This window comes from Cetorhinus maximus, chromosome 12 (genome assembly GCF_964194155.1).
Source record: "Cetorhinus maximus chromosome 12, sCetMax3.hap1.1, whole genome shotgun sequence".
NCBI classification, from domain to species: Eukaryota; Metazoa; Chordata; class Chondrichthyes; order Lamniformes; family Cetorhinidae; genus Cetorhinus; species Cetorhinus maximus.
Genome location: NC_135890.1, coordinates 6,454,219 through 6,469,492, shown reverse-complemented (window position 1 = coordinate 6,469,492; position 15,274 = coordinate 6,454,219). Strand labels below are relative to the sequence as shown.

Genomic DNA, 15,274 nt, shown 5'->3' with positions numbered 1-15,274 from the left:
CGTGCTGTTGTAATATTGCAGTTGCTTTGTGTCCGGATCCCAGTGGTGAGATAAAGCGAGGAGTTCATCTGTTTTGAGCTGGGCGAGGGGATCTTGGTTGAGAGAGAAACATTGGCCAGAAGACCAGAAGAACGCCCTGCTCTTTCAGTAGTGCCACACCACCCTTCTTTCATAGCCACCAGATTGAGGCCTCGGTTTACCTGAAGAATGACACCTCTAACAATGCCACAGTCCCTCAACACTACACTGAAGTGCTGTCTTAAATTGCGTGCTGAAGTCCCAGAGTAGAATGTGCTTATACCAGAATAAGCTTACGTTTTGCATTGACATAATACCCTGACATAAGAAATGGCATTAGTTGGCTGCATTCCATATCCATTAGATCAGTAATGTTAAAAGCAAAAAAACTGCGGATGCTGGAAATCCAAAACAAAAATAAAAATACCTGGAAAAACTCAGCAGGTCTGGCAGCATCTGCGGAGAGGAACACAGTTAACGTTTCGAGTCCATCGGACTCGAAACGTTAACTGTGTTCCTCTCCGCAGATGCTGCCAGACCTGCTGAGTTTTTCCAGATCAGTAATGTTATTTGTTAAACACTTGTGGCAACTGTGTTATAGAAAATGTTTCTAAACCAGCCGATCAGGTCTGTATTTGAATCTTTTAGTTTATGTAACTACATTTTAACTCCTAGAATAAGTCAAAACTTAAAATGTCTTTTTTCTGTTCGCTGTAATGAAAGCGATAGAATTAAATCTACAAGCTTGACATTAAACTCTTATCAGTGATCAGGACCAAACATGTCATTACTTGATCTTTCTGGGATTAAGTGATGCAGACTTTATTTTTAAGGTCGTCTAATGTGTGATAAAAGGGTTATGGCTACTCTTGTAAGTACTTTGGTCTGGAACGCATTCAAATGAACTGGACTGCCATATTTGAGAGGCTGGTCTTGGCAGGGAAATGGGCAAACATACTGTATCCTCAGGCACTGGCAAATGGGGAGGGAGGGAATAAAAACACCCAGACCTTGGAAGAAGACCTGCCCACCTTGTCAATTAGAAGCGAGCGAATATTTACTGATCTGCTGCAAATAGTAATCTGGCATTGCCTCTGTTCTTGACACACAAACATTAGAGCAGTGTAGAATGCAGCACCAGTGACCAAACATTAATACATCTAGATTAAATATTTTTGAAGATGTGTGCTTTTAACCTCAGGTTGCGCAGACCAACATCTCTGTGAAAAGCCATATGTTCTCGCAAGGCTATATGATCTGTTTTCTAACATGACAACATGTGACATTGGTCCACATTTTGTGACAGGAGTAGCTATGAGGCTATCAGCACTCATTGTTATCAAGGAGTTAATTGTTCAGCAATGTCTGGCAACCATACACGCACAGTTAAACACGGAAATCAGAAAGTTACTCGTCCAGAAACTTCACTATGCTGGTATTTCCCTGAGATACTCAGTATTGAAACTCATGGAACAGGTGTAGGTGCTGTCCTTAAGTGTTAGATATCCACTAAATTTGTCATAAAATGTAACAACTGTCCATTCAAATATAATTTATATTTGATAAGCTTTAAAATAACTGCCAAACACATTCTCTGGCACTGAAAATTAACTTTTATAAGTGCGGAGTCTCATTCCTTCAGGTTTAGTTGTTCTGGGAGATGTAAAAAATATAAATACAATGTGTTTTAAGTTTTTCTTTATGTCTCTTTTATCTCTGTCTTAATATCATCTTTCTTTCCCTCTCTTTATTTTGCTTTCGGTACATTATTTGGCATTGAACTAATTTTAAACTGAAACTTGCTGGTTCAGACTCTACGCTGCTCAGTAAAATTTTTTCAGTCTGATCGGTTAAGGAGATACACAATTACTTGCCCTGTTCAGACAGGCCCCAGATCCTTGTTTTGGGGTTCTAATCCTTGCAAGTTCCAGTAAAAAAGCCCTGAGGAAGTAGGTGGGTAGATGTGAATGTAATGAACAGCCGGAGGCCATTTGTTCATCACTGGCTGCAAAATCTGGGTCAATGTAGTTGTTTCTTTGTTGCCTCTACACTTGACTATTCCACCTCGTCCTGGCTGAGCTCCTACATCCTACACTCCATAAACCAGAGGTCACCCAAAACTCTGCTGCTGGTGTCCTTGCTTGCAGCAAGCCTTGTTCACCGATCACTCCTGTGCTCACTGACCTACATTGGCTCCCAATGTCTTGATTTTAAAACTCTCACCCTTGTTTTTAAATCCCTCCATGGCCTCGGCCATCCCTATTTTCACCCTGTAGCCCCCACGACTCTCCAAGGTGTCTGTGCTCCACTAATTTTGCCCTTCTGAGAAGTTCCCAGATTTTAATCACTCCAGTGACCTTCAGTTGTTTAGGCCTTAAGCTCTGGAATTCCCCCCCCCCAACCCCCCGAACCACTGTGACTCTCTATCTCACTTTATTCCTTCAAGGCACCCCTGTGTAATACCATTGTGGGTCACATCGAAAGAAACACAAACTGTTGGCAGAATCAATCCATAGTTAACCCATAACAAAAACAGAAAATGCTGGAAAAACTCAGTAAGTCTGACAGCACCTGCGGAGAGAGAAACAGAGTTGACAATTTGAGTCCGTATGACCCTTCTTCAGAGCTACGGAGAAGCAGGAATGTGATGAAATTTATACCGTTTAATGGTTAACCCATGCTTGGTGATGTTAATTGTTCATTTGATACACTGATGGTGTGTTACTGAACTTTCAGTGTGTATAAGTGGGTTCTCTGCTTCCAATCATATGAGCGGATGAATGAGGAGGACAAGATAAGTTGGAGGTAAACGCAGCACCCTTCAGAATGTTGTATTATATGGTTGGTGTAAATGATTACCATAAGTTTAACAGGAGAGCTGAGTTTATTAGAGCATGAGGAAGTCTGGAAAGGACAATCTTATCAACAGGTTCCAACTGGCAATGGAACTGGCAGGCTGACTGAACGGGGACAGTAAGGCTGTGATTTATGGAGAGTATCAGAGAGCATTGCAGTGCAAGGGCACAGTTTAATTTTGTAATACCAGTGCAGTGCGTTATTCACCTTCTGACAATATGTGCCGTTGCATGTTGTCAAACCTCTTTTTTATATAGGGCTGTCTTTGTGTTTTTCTCTCTGTTTGTGCTATGATGTGGACAACATGTTTACTCCCACAGTTCTGCCAATATATCATTTTTGATAAAAGCAAAATACTGCGGATGCTGGAAATCTGAAACAAAAACAGAAAATGCTGGGAAAAGCTCAGCAGATCTGGCAGCATCTGTGGAGAGAGAAACAGAGTTAACTTTTCGAGCCCGAATGACTCTTCTTCAGAGTATTTTTGATCCGTTAGCTGGGAGATACAGGGATAGGTTACAGAGCCTTTCTGTTGTTTGTTGTTTTTTCTTTGCTCCTGAGACAGAACTTCACCTATTCATGGTACCGCCCTGGACATTTTGGGTGAGAGCCCATGCCCTACATGGCATGCATTACGATTTGGTGTATCAATGTGCCATGGGTATGGTAGCACACTGCTTCGGTCAGTGGATTTGTAGCCAAGGGTTCAAATCCCGCCAGTGACAGCTGAGGATTTCAAATTTGATTAATGCATAAATTGGTCATTAAAAACTAGCATCAGTATTGGTGATCATAAAACTACTAGATTGTCATAAATCCACCTGGTTCACCGCTATCCTTTAGGGAAGGAAATTTGCTGACCTTCCTGGGTCTGGCCTATGTGTGACTCCAGGCCCACAATATGGTTGACATTTAACTGCCCTCTGAAATGGCCTAGCAAGCCATTCAGCTAAAGGGCATTTAGGGATGGGCAGTAAATGCTGGTCTTACCAACAATACCCACAGCATGTGAATGAATGTGAGAAAACAAATGTTTCCTGGCTACCTATCAAAACTCACTTCAAAACTGACCTAGAAGGATAATTTCCTTAAGTTGCTTTGTGTCAGCAACATTTTAAACAGGTCAGGAAGACTAACTCTGCTCACTATTTCCAGTGAAATTATTAACACCGACCACTATGGCCAGTTTAACAGTTGTTCAAGAAAAATAACTCAGGTGAAGGAACCTTCAAAGATTTACTTTAGAAAGCTTAATATTTCACTCAAAACGACAAGCATTGAAAGTTTGACCCTTTTTAAAGATGTGGCTAACACCTCTTTGTTCTTGCGCCAGGAAAATAGCCAATTTCCAAAAGTAATGTAAGCATATCAACACCTGAACAGCTATCAAAAAATCCAAAAACTCCTGCATGACTGTCTGCAGTCTAGCATTGTATTGTACTTAAGTCTTAAGTGACTTGTGACTCACTTGGTGGTACTCCCTCCTCTCAAGTGGAAGATTGTGGGTTCAAGTCCCACTTTAGCACATAAATCTAGGCTGATACTCTAGTGCAGTACTGGGGAAGTGCAACACTGCTGGACATGTAGTCATTCAGATGAATGTTAAACCAAGGGCTCAGACTTACCCCTTGGGTGGATGTAACAAACCCCAGGGCACTATTCCAAAGAAGAGCAGCAGTGTCCTGGCCAATATTTATCCCTCAATCAACACCACAAAAACAGATTATTTGGTCAGTATGACATTGCCATTAGTGGGAGCTTGCTGTGTGAAAATTGGCTGTCACGTCTCCTACATCACCAACAACGACTACAGCTCAAAAGTACTTAGTTGGCTGAAAAGCCCTTTGGAATATCCAGTAGTTATGAAAGATGCTATATAAATGCAAGCCTTTCATTCCTTGAATGCTCGTTCACCTGAGTGAAATATATTTCGAGAGTTATTGCTGATAAAAGAGACATGTTGCTGAAGCACTATCACCTTGTGCTCACCAGGACAAAGGCAAGAATGCCAAATTTCAAAGGATTGCAACAATTTATACTACAGATGAAGAGGGTGCTAATTGGTTGGCAAGTCAACGCCCTTTTCTCCTGTCATACAGATTGTTGCGATTGTTTGACATTTGGCAGGGCGTGTTTCCAATTTTGTTACACATAATAAGGCAGCCCTTATCTCACAGGGCCTAATGTCTCCTCTCTCTTTCCCTTTTTTTAGTGGCGCCTTTTCTGAAGTCGTCATGGCGAAAGAAAAAAACACTGGGAAAATGTTTGCGATTAAATGCATCCCAAAGAAGGCATTAAAAGGCAAGGAAAGCAGTATTGAAAATGAAATTGCTGTCCTCAGAAGGTAAGGAGTTGAGAATTAATGTAAGAACCACGTCTGCCGGGTTGTGAGAAAGACACAATTACTGAATTCATTGTTGCATAGGGAAGTGTGCAAAATGTTTTACGTCTCTGATGTAGGCGTGGGAATGATATTCTGAGATTGTAAAAATAGCACAAAGTTGAATCAAATCACATTTACATAATTACTAAGTAATTAGAAGCATTGAAACTTTGTTAAAGTGTATTATGTATATAAATAGATATGATGTATAGTTCTTTTTCATTTACGGGATGGGATGCCACCACCTGCTGCATTGCACTAGCTACAGTTGTTATATGATAGGACGACCTGCTGGAAGTGCCTGACTCCTACTCTTCAGAAGTAGTAAGCAAACCTTTCACTAGATGATTACATGTCAGTAGTTGAGTTTGGACGAAAGAGGCAATTTTGAACTAATTCATTGGGTGTAGACCTAAGTGGAACACTGATTTTACACCCACTCAATATTACTCATTGTCTTCAGTGGAGAATAGAGATGGGCGCAGTGGAAAACCAATGTTGCATCAATCCCATCAGCCTCCCAGCTGGTGGCTCGGGTTAAGTTTGCCCCTTTTAGGCGATGTGTAAGATCAGTGTTCCACATGATCCAGTCTGTTTCCCACCCAGCAAGTTGGGTTCAAATTTTCCCTGTGGTACCTACGGCTATAATGCTAGCCTGCCTTTCTCTTCAGAGATACTGAAGGGCTTTGTACTTTCAGCATTTTCCACATTTTTGTTTTTGTTCCAGACTTCCATTATTTGCTGCCTTTGTGTTTATTTTTCTTTTGGCTTGCAGCTATGGCACTGCGGAGGGCATCACAATATTGTGCCAGTTCTTGAGACTTAGCCAGGTAGGGATTACCAGCTTGAAAAGTTTAGTTTAAAGAAGCTAATACAATGGGGCTTTATTTTGCTTGGAAGTAAAACTTGCTTTTTAAGATGTTTATATTTTCCCTTTCTCTTGGTCCCTGTACACTGCAGCGTGCTAGACTAATGGACAGCTGTAATGGTGTATCTAGGCTTCTACTCAATAATTAACAACAAACTCACCTCTAATTCCAGTCTCTCGCACATACTCGATTTTAATTGCTCCGCCATTGGCAACTGTGCCTTCAACTGCTAATTTGAATTCTGGGATTAGCTCCCTCTCCGCCTCTTGGCATCAATTTTCTCCATTTAAAATACTTCTTTGGAATTCTCTATCCCAGACAGCTGTGGATGCTCAGTCGTTGATTATATTCAACATGGATGTGGATAGATCTTTGAACATGAAGCAAAACAAAAGAATATGTGGAAGATGTGATAAGGTGAAATTGAGGTCAAAGTTCAGCCATGATTTTATTCAGTCACAGAGCAAGCTTGAGGGGCCGAATGGCTTACTCCCATTTCTTATGTTCTAAAGTAAGTTTTTGGTCATCTGCCCTCATATCGCCTTACACGGCTCATTGTCAAATTTTGTTTGATGACACTCCTGTGAAGTGCTTTGGGAAGTTTTACAACATTACAAGTGCTATATAAATGCAAGTTCTTGTTGTTAAATGGATGCATGGGAATAGACAATCTGGTTCATGACTGTCCTTTAGGGAAGGAAATCTGCTGTCCTTACCCGGTCTGGCCTACATGTGACTCCAGACCCACAGCAATGTGGTTGACTCTTAAATGCCCCCTGAAATGGCCCAGCAAGCCACTCAGTTGTATCAAACTGCTAAAAACTCTAAAAGGAATGAAACCGGATGGACCACCCGGCATCAACCTACAACGGAAACAACAACAGCAAACTCAGCCCTGTCAACCTTGCAAAGTCCTCCTTACTAATATCTGGGGGCTTGTGCCAAAATTTGGAGCGTTGTCTCACAGACTGGTCAAGCAGCAGCCTGACATAGTCATCCTCACAGAATCATACCTTACAGGTACTGTCCCAGACTCCACCATCACCATCCCTGGGTATGTCCTGTCTCACTGGCAGGGCAGACCCAGCAGAGATGGCAGCACAGTGGTATACAGTCAGGAGGGAGTTGCCCTGGGAGTCCTCAACATCGACTCTGGACCCCATGAAGCCTCATGGCATCAGGTCAAACATGGGCAAGGAAACCTCCTGTTCATTACTACGTACCGCCCTCTCTCAGCCAATGAATCAGTGCTCCTCCATGTTAGACACAACTTGCAGGAAGCACTGAGGGTGGCAAGGGTGCAGAATGTACTCTGGGTGGGGGACTTTAATGTCCATCACCAAGAGTGGCTCGGTAACACCACTACTGACTGAGCTGGCCGAGTCCTAAATGACATAGCTGCTAGACTGGGTCTGCGGCAGGTGGTGAGGGAACCAAGAGGGAAAAACATACTTGACCTCATCCTCACCAACCTGCCTGCCATAGATCCATGACGTTATTGGTACGAGTGACCACCGCACAGCCCTTGTGGAGATGAGGGCCCACCTTCACATTGAGGATACCCTCCATCATGTTGTGTGGCACTACCACCGTGCTAAATGGGATAGATTTTGAACAGATCCAGCAGCTCAAGACTGGGAAACCATAAGGTGCTGTGGGCCATCAGCAGCAGCAGAATTGTACTCAACTGCAATCTATAACCTCATGGCCCGGCATATCCCCCACACTACCATTACCACCAAAGCAGAAATCAATCCTAGTCCAATGAAGAGTGCAGGAGGGGCATGCAGGAGCAGCACCAGGCATACTTAACAATGAGATGTCAACTTGGTGAAGCTGTCACACAGAACTACTTGCATGCCACAGTGAAAGCAGCAATTGATAGACAGAGCTAAGTGATCCCACAACCAACGGATCAGATATAAGCTCTGCAGTCCTGCCACATCCAGTCGTAAATGGGGTGGACAACTAGACAACTCACTGTGGGAGGAGGCTCCACAAATATCCCCATCCTCAATGATGGAGGAGCCCAGCACATCAGTGCAAAAGATAAGGCTGCAGCATTTGCTATGATCTTCAGTCAGAAGTGCCAAGTGGATGATCCATCTTGGCCTCCTCTGGAGGTCCCCAGCATCACAGATGCCAGTCTTCAGCCAATTCGATTCACTCCATGTGATATCAAGGAATGGCTGAAGGCACTGGATACTGCAAAGGCTATGGGCCCTGGCAATATTCTGGCAATAGCACTGAAGACTTGTGTTCCGTAACTTGCAGCAATCGTGGCCAAGCTGTTCCAGTACAGCTACAACACTGGCATCTACCCGGCTATGTGGAAAATTGCCCAGGTATGTCCTGTACACAAAAAGCAGGACACATCCAACCCAGCTAATTACCGCCCCATCAGTCTACTCTCAATCCTCAGTAAAGTGATGGAAGGGGTTGTCAACAGTGCTATCAAGTGGCACTTGCTTAGCAATCACCTGCTCACTGACACTCAGTTTGGGTTCCGTCAGGGTCACTCAGCTCCTGACCTCATTACAGCCTTGGTTCAAACATGGACAAAAGAGCTGAACTTCAGAGGTGAGATGAGAGTGACTGCCCTTGACATCAAGGCAGCATTTGACCAATTGTGGCATCAAGGAGCCCTAGCAACACTGAAGTTAATGGGAATCAGGGGGGGAAACTCTCCACTGTTTGGAGTCATACCTAGCACAAAGTAAATGGTTGTGATTGTTGGAGGTCAGCCATCTTAGTTCCAGAACATCACTGCAGGAGTTCCTCAGGGTAGTGTCCTCAGCCCAACCATCTTCAGCTGCTTCATCAATGACCTTCATAAGGTCAGAAGTGGGGATGTTCGCTGATGATTGCACAATGTTCAGCACCATTTGCGACTCCTCAGATACTGAAGCAGTTCATGTCCAAATACAGCAAGACCTGGACAATATCCAGGCTTGGGCTGACAACTGGCAAGTAACATTCGTGCCACAGAAGTGCTAGGCAATGACCATCTCCAACAAGAGAGAATCCAACCATCACCCCTTAATGTTCAATGGCATTACCATCACTGAATCCCCCACTATTGACATCCTGGGGGTTACCATTGAACAGAAACTGAACATATAAATACTGTGGTTACAAGAGGAGGTCAGAGGCTTGGAATCCTGCAGAGAGTAGCTCACCCCCTGACTCCCCAAAGCCTAACCACCATCTACAATGCACAAGGCAGGAGTGTGATGGAATACTCTCCACTTGCCTGGATGAGTGTAGCTCCAACAACACTCAAGGAGTTCAACACAATCCAGGATAAAGCAGCCTGCTTGATTGGCCCTCTTCCACAAACATTCAGCCCCTCCACCACCAACGCACAGTGGCAACAGTGTATACCATTTACAAGATGCACTGTAGGAACTCACTAAGGCTCCCTAGACAGCACCTTCCAAACCCATGACCACTGCCACCTAGAAGGACAAGGGCAGCAGATAGATGGGAACACCACCACCTGTAAGCTCCCCTCCAAGCCACACACCATCCTGACTTGGAAATATATCACCGTTCCTTTACTGTCACTGGGTCAAAATCCTGGAACTCCCTTCCTAACAGCACTGTGGGTGTACCTACACCACATGGACTGCAGCGGTTCAAGTAGGCAGCTCACCACCACCTTCTCAAGAGCAACTAGGGATGGGCAATAAATGCTGGCCCAGCCAGCGACACCCACATCCCATGAATGAATAAAAAAAGGAGTATACAGACTGTCTCCTGTTTTCTGCCTCTTTCCTGGTCAGCAGTGTCTGCCTCTCCTCGGCCATTGTTTCACTCATACTCAGATGCATTTAACTTTGGTTTTCAAATATGCTGCATATTCGTACCCTCAAACAGAAGTGTGTTGTACTTAATGGCCCAGATCTTCCGGTCTCTGGATAGTTGGAGACTGGAGGTACTCCGAAAGATATGCTCGAGACCCATTGGAAGTCCTGACGTAAGCACATTCCCCGGGTATTTATGCGGGAAGTTTAGACTTCTGATTTCCAATTTCCCCAGCCCGAATTGCTCCGTGATTGGCCAGAACCATGCAGTCTTGGGCTGTTTGTCCTATATTTACCCTGTTTTTTACCCGGATTTATTTGGAGCTTTTCATAGCAGGTATAAAACCAGTCAGACTCTAAGGGCAGAATCTTCTGGTCGGCGTGCAGGGGCGGGCCCCGCATGCCGACGTGTAAAATGTCACGCGGTGACGTCGGGTGTGCATCCTGATGTCACCGCGCGTCGTTCCGATCTTCAGTTCGGCGGGCGCGCACCGGAGTTGGCTGCGGGCCCACCGAACTGTCAAAGGCCTATTGAGGCCATTAATTACCTAATTGAATTAGTTGTCAGGGCTGCCTGTCAAATCTTAAGGTTGTCGGGGGGGGGAGCAAAGAGCCCAGGCGGCCTTTGCATTTCTCATGGAACCTCATCCACAGGTGGGATGAGATTTCATGAAGGTTTTATAACTTTAATAAAAATTTTCATTAAAATTCATTGACGTGTCGCAGCTCATGTGACACTGTCAGGGGACATGTCTGAATAATTTTTTTGATTCTTTCTTTCAAGTTTTCACAATCAATTTAATCTCCCTGAGGCAGCTCCGTACCTCAGGGAGATTTCTGCGCTCTTTTGCGCACGTGCGTGAAAGAGCGCAGGCCCCAACTCTCCCTCCTCCCCCCCGCCCGCACAGGTAGCGCTGAGCGCTTCTGGGCGCACGTCACGCTGGGCGGGCCTTAATTGGCCCATCCATGTAAAATGGCGGCGCGCAGTCGATCGCGGGCGGCGATTAGCTACACGCCCGCTCCTGCCCAGCCTGCCCGACGGGGAGAAAATTCTCCCTGAAGTAAATCGGCTGGACTGTTCAATGCAATCCAGAACCCACAGCAATGTTCAGCACTCCCCCACCAATATCAGACAGTGCTCACCCCCTTCCCTTGTCTATCTCCTGAACACCCAACCCCCTTAGCCCCAAACTACACCCCCGAGCACCCAACCCCCCCATCCTGGGCAGCGCTCACCTCAAGCCCCCGTACACCCTGACTACCCCAACCTGACCACCTGAACCCCCAGGCCCCCCACCCCGACCAACCCCACATTCCCCGACCACCCCCAACTTCGACTGTCCACCTTGGAACCCCCCCCCTCAACCCCTACTTAACCGGCCAGCCGACCCTCCCCAACTCTTGACCACCCCACCCCCCAACTGACCACCTGACTGCATCCCCCCCACCAGAGCCAATCACCTCTGCAATTACTTTATACACTCACCTTCTCCCTGGTTTCCCAAAGTGGCACTTAAACAAAGGGAGCTTTAATCTTTACTGGTTTGCGGCAGGTAGCCCTGTAAAAAGGGGGTGTGGCTTTACATCCCCCCGATGCTACTGGAAGGAGCCCGGAACCAGGAGCCCGGAACCAGGCATGCTTCACATTTCTCACCAGGCCCAGGTTGGAAGTCTGGGCGAGAAACGTGCAACTCCAATCCAACTCCAAGTAAAAAAAGGAGCGGAGTGGCAGTCCGACAGCGATTGCCCCTCCATGGAACACCCTCTATGTTGCGGTGTGGGAAGGGAAGTGAATTCTAAAGAACTGTGTACATCACCATAAATGAGTCAAGTCTCGGGGGACAAATTTGTATTCAGCAGGGACTTAAATGCGTTTGTGTTGGATACAAACAAATATTGCTCTTGCATAAAGACCTTGAAGCCACTCCCTAGTCTTGTTCCGCAGCTTGGCAAAGGTCACATCATCTGAGGAAAGCGAGGGACAAAGATGATGGATTGAAAGAAACAATGGATGCATGACAAGGGTTTGGAACACAAAAATATAGGGAGCAAGAGCCAAGGGAAAATAAAGATTGACTGCCTCCCCAGCATGTTTAAAACAAAATAGAAAAAGGAAAATTGCAAGAGAAACGCCAATATAAAAAAAACCTTAGAAAGTGAAATGTTGAAAAGCTCCAGAGGATAGTTTAAGCAGAACCTCCCTTAACATTACTGTAGATGCCGGGAATCTGAAATAACTACAGAAAATGTTGGAAATACTCAGCAGGTGTGGCAGCCCCTTTAGAAAGAGAGTTAAGGGCCCAGATTCTCGCATTGTTGGGAAGACGCAGCAGACTTTTAAGAATGCTGGGCGAGGACCTGGATACCGAAGTTTCGCCTCCATTTCTGACAGATCCCATTTTCATCAGTTGGGGAAAGGGGGTTGGGGCATGATCCACACATAAGGGAAACCAAACTCACTGGGGCTATTTAAACTCGACCCTGAGTTCAAACAGACCCGGTTTCCACAGCAGCAAGAGCCTTAACCCCCCAATGTGGGAGTCACAAATTTTTAGAGGAGACCTAAATGCTTTTGAAGGACAGATAAAGCCTATAGAACTGTCATTTAAACCCCCAGCCTTTTAAAAATTAAAAAAAGGCTGCTTGTGTTAGTGAAGGTTGAAAAATCTCTGTTCTAGCAGTTACAATAGCTGTTTGTTGACATTGCCCCAAGGGTTGCTTTTCACAAACAATAATTATCCCAGCGGGGGAGTTTATAGTTCATATTGACAGCTCAAAGGGGTTATTAAAGGATTAGCTGCCTTTGATGTGGGATATTGAATAGAAATTCATTTTGTTTTTATAAGGAATTAAGCATTTGAGATTTAAAAGTTTTTAATAGGCTTTCATTAATGGGAGTGTTTTTTTTTATATAGTGAAGGCTGTACTAGATATTTAAACCTTTATTTTATTTCATCTCAACATTGCTCCTGAGGTCTGCCCGTTCTGGGTGCTGGGTGAATTGGCATGGAGGGTATAAGGGCCAAGGAGGATGGATGGGTTGGCATGAGTTGGTATTAAGTTGGCATGGGGTTATAAGGGGCCATGGGGGATGGGTAGTTGTCATTAAATTGGTATGCGGGCATGGAGGTGGCATGGGTGGGGGTAATGGGGTGTGAGGGGTGAGGGCTAGAATATTTAACTGAATAACTGGGACGGAGCCCCAAGGAACTGAGGCGAGTTTTTTAAACAGCCTGCCTTGGCACTTGGCAGACTCTGAGACCGCCTCCGATTTGCATCTCAAAGCGGCGGGCCCAAATCTACCCTGTCCCTGCCTCACCCGAAGTGAAAATTTGCTCTAAAGGGGCACTTTGCACTGGGGCGGATCTACTGAGTCAGGACATTGCCTGACTTGAGCTGCCCGCTTTGGTAGTGAAAATCTGGCCCAATGTTTCAGTTGGATGACCTTTCACCAGAGCTCGAAGGAGATGTGACTGTGAAGGTGAGTTTTTGTCGGTCCCTGATCAAACGTGAGACTGGAAGCGAAAAGCAATGAAGGTGAGCAAGGCAAAAGAGACGCCCAGGAATCATGTCAGAGAGAAAGGCAGAACTTCTTTAAGGTGGACAATCCTGGACGGAAGGTGGTAGTGAACTGAACATTAACCCCAGAGCAAAACACAGCGGAGGATGTAAATCTGAAATATAAACAGAAAACTCTGGAAACACCGGGCAGGTCAGGCAGCATCTGTGGAGAGAGAAAAACTGAGTTAATATTTCCAGTCAATGACCTTTTATCAGAACTCAGAACCTGCTGAACATTTGCAGCAATTTCCGTTTTTAATTATTCATTACCTTTAAAAGCCTTGTTTACAGTGGCTTCCTGGCCAGAGGCATCTAACAGCCACAGAATGTGGAAGAAGATAACAGATAGAGAACAACAAGGTTTCTAATGCACCTGGTTTACTGCCATAATTATATTTCAAAGCATATCTTCTATGCGACATGTGTGAAGCTGACTGTCAGATCTCACATTGATAAGGAACAAACTGCGTATATTGCTTCTGGCAATAAAAGAAACCTTGAACCTGAATATATTTTTACTCAAGGTGCAGTCAAGGTCCTCCTTTGACATAGGGGTGCGACACGGTTGTAATATTTATTTGGGGCAGGGCCAATTCTTGCCGTTAATTTACAAGCTTGGGCCAGTTGGCTTATTATTCCCTCTTGAGCTGGAGCACTGCAGCATGGCAGTTTTGAAATTGCCACCATGGCACAATAAACTGGCCGTGCCCAGCAAAGAAAAGTTAGAGGGAACCATGGGTCGTGACTCTTGTCAAAAGTTGCTGGATGGAGTTTCTGTGCAAGTTGCACCACAGGCCAGAGTTTGACCTTTTGGCGTGCGGGCGCGCGCCCGACTTGCCCCGAGCGTAGCGTGACGCGCGATGGCGTGGGGCGTGCGTCCCAACGTCATCGTGCCACCCTCGCGATGGTTTTGCTGGGCGGGCAGGCAACGAAGACGGAGGTGTGCCCGCCTCCACGAGGTAAAATCGCGGCGTGGGAGGGGGGCGCCTGTGGGCGGCGATCGGCTTCCCGAATGCCCCCGACCGCTCCTGCCGAGCCCGCCCGACGAGGGAGAAATCCTGGCCCCTGATGCCTCTTTTGCAGCAAAACATTGCAAAAAAAAACAAAATGCTTAGAATGGAACCAAATGATAGTGATTTTGTTTTCCAGAGCGCTGCATGTACAAATTGATACATGCTGTGGGCTAGAGGTTTTATTTACCTTGCTGGGAAACTGTCAATTTTCAATGCTGTTCGTTAGAAGATGGTCCGATGTACTACAGATCTACAAAAGTGAGTCATTCAGAGAACTCCACCCTACACGTTCGAGATATTTACAATCTTAATCCACAGTGGCAGTGCTGCTGAGAAACTCTCAGAGCCATTCCAGACTTTCCTGACATGGAGGAGATGGACAGTGAGGTCAGCAGAGGCCATTGACTGTCTTGCCAGTGGTAAAGCCCCAGGAAACAATGGCATTCCACCCAAAATCATCAAAAAGTGGAAAACCAGCTCTGCTGTGGCACCTCCATCAGCTTTTGCGTGTCTCTGCTGGCAGGACTGATTAGTGCCGCAAGACATGCCTGATGCCAAAATAGTCACCTTGTGCAAACAGGAAGGGGATCGCAGTGACCACCACAATTACTGAGCATCTCCTTGTGAAGTATAATCGTGTCGCTCTGAGCAGATTGCAGACCCTGGCATCGCACATCTACCCTGAGTCTCAGGACAGCGTCAGAGCTGGCAGTCGACAGTCAACACGATTTTCTCACTTTGACAGCTACAGGAGAAGTCCCGCGAACA

General features: G+C 45.6%; 1 protein-coding gene across 1 annotated transcript in view; it reads left to right on the top strand.

The window, feature by feature from the left end:
* camk1da (calcium/calmodulin-dependent protein kinase 1Da) overlaps positions 1 to 15,274 on the top strand; it is a 397,726-nt gene that overhangs the window by 133,660 nt on the left and 248,792 nt on the right. Inside the window, exon 2 of the mRNA XM_078552956.1 lies at positions 5,087 to 5,218. Within this exon, the coding sequence (XP_078409082.1) occupies positions 5,087 to 5,218 (132 nt within the window). The remainder of the gene's footprint in view (positions 1 to 5,086; positions 5,219 to 15,274) is intronic.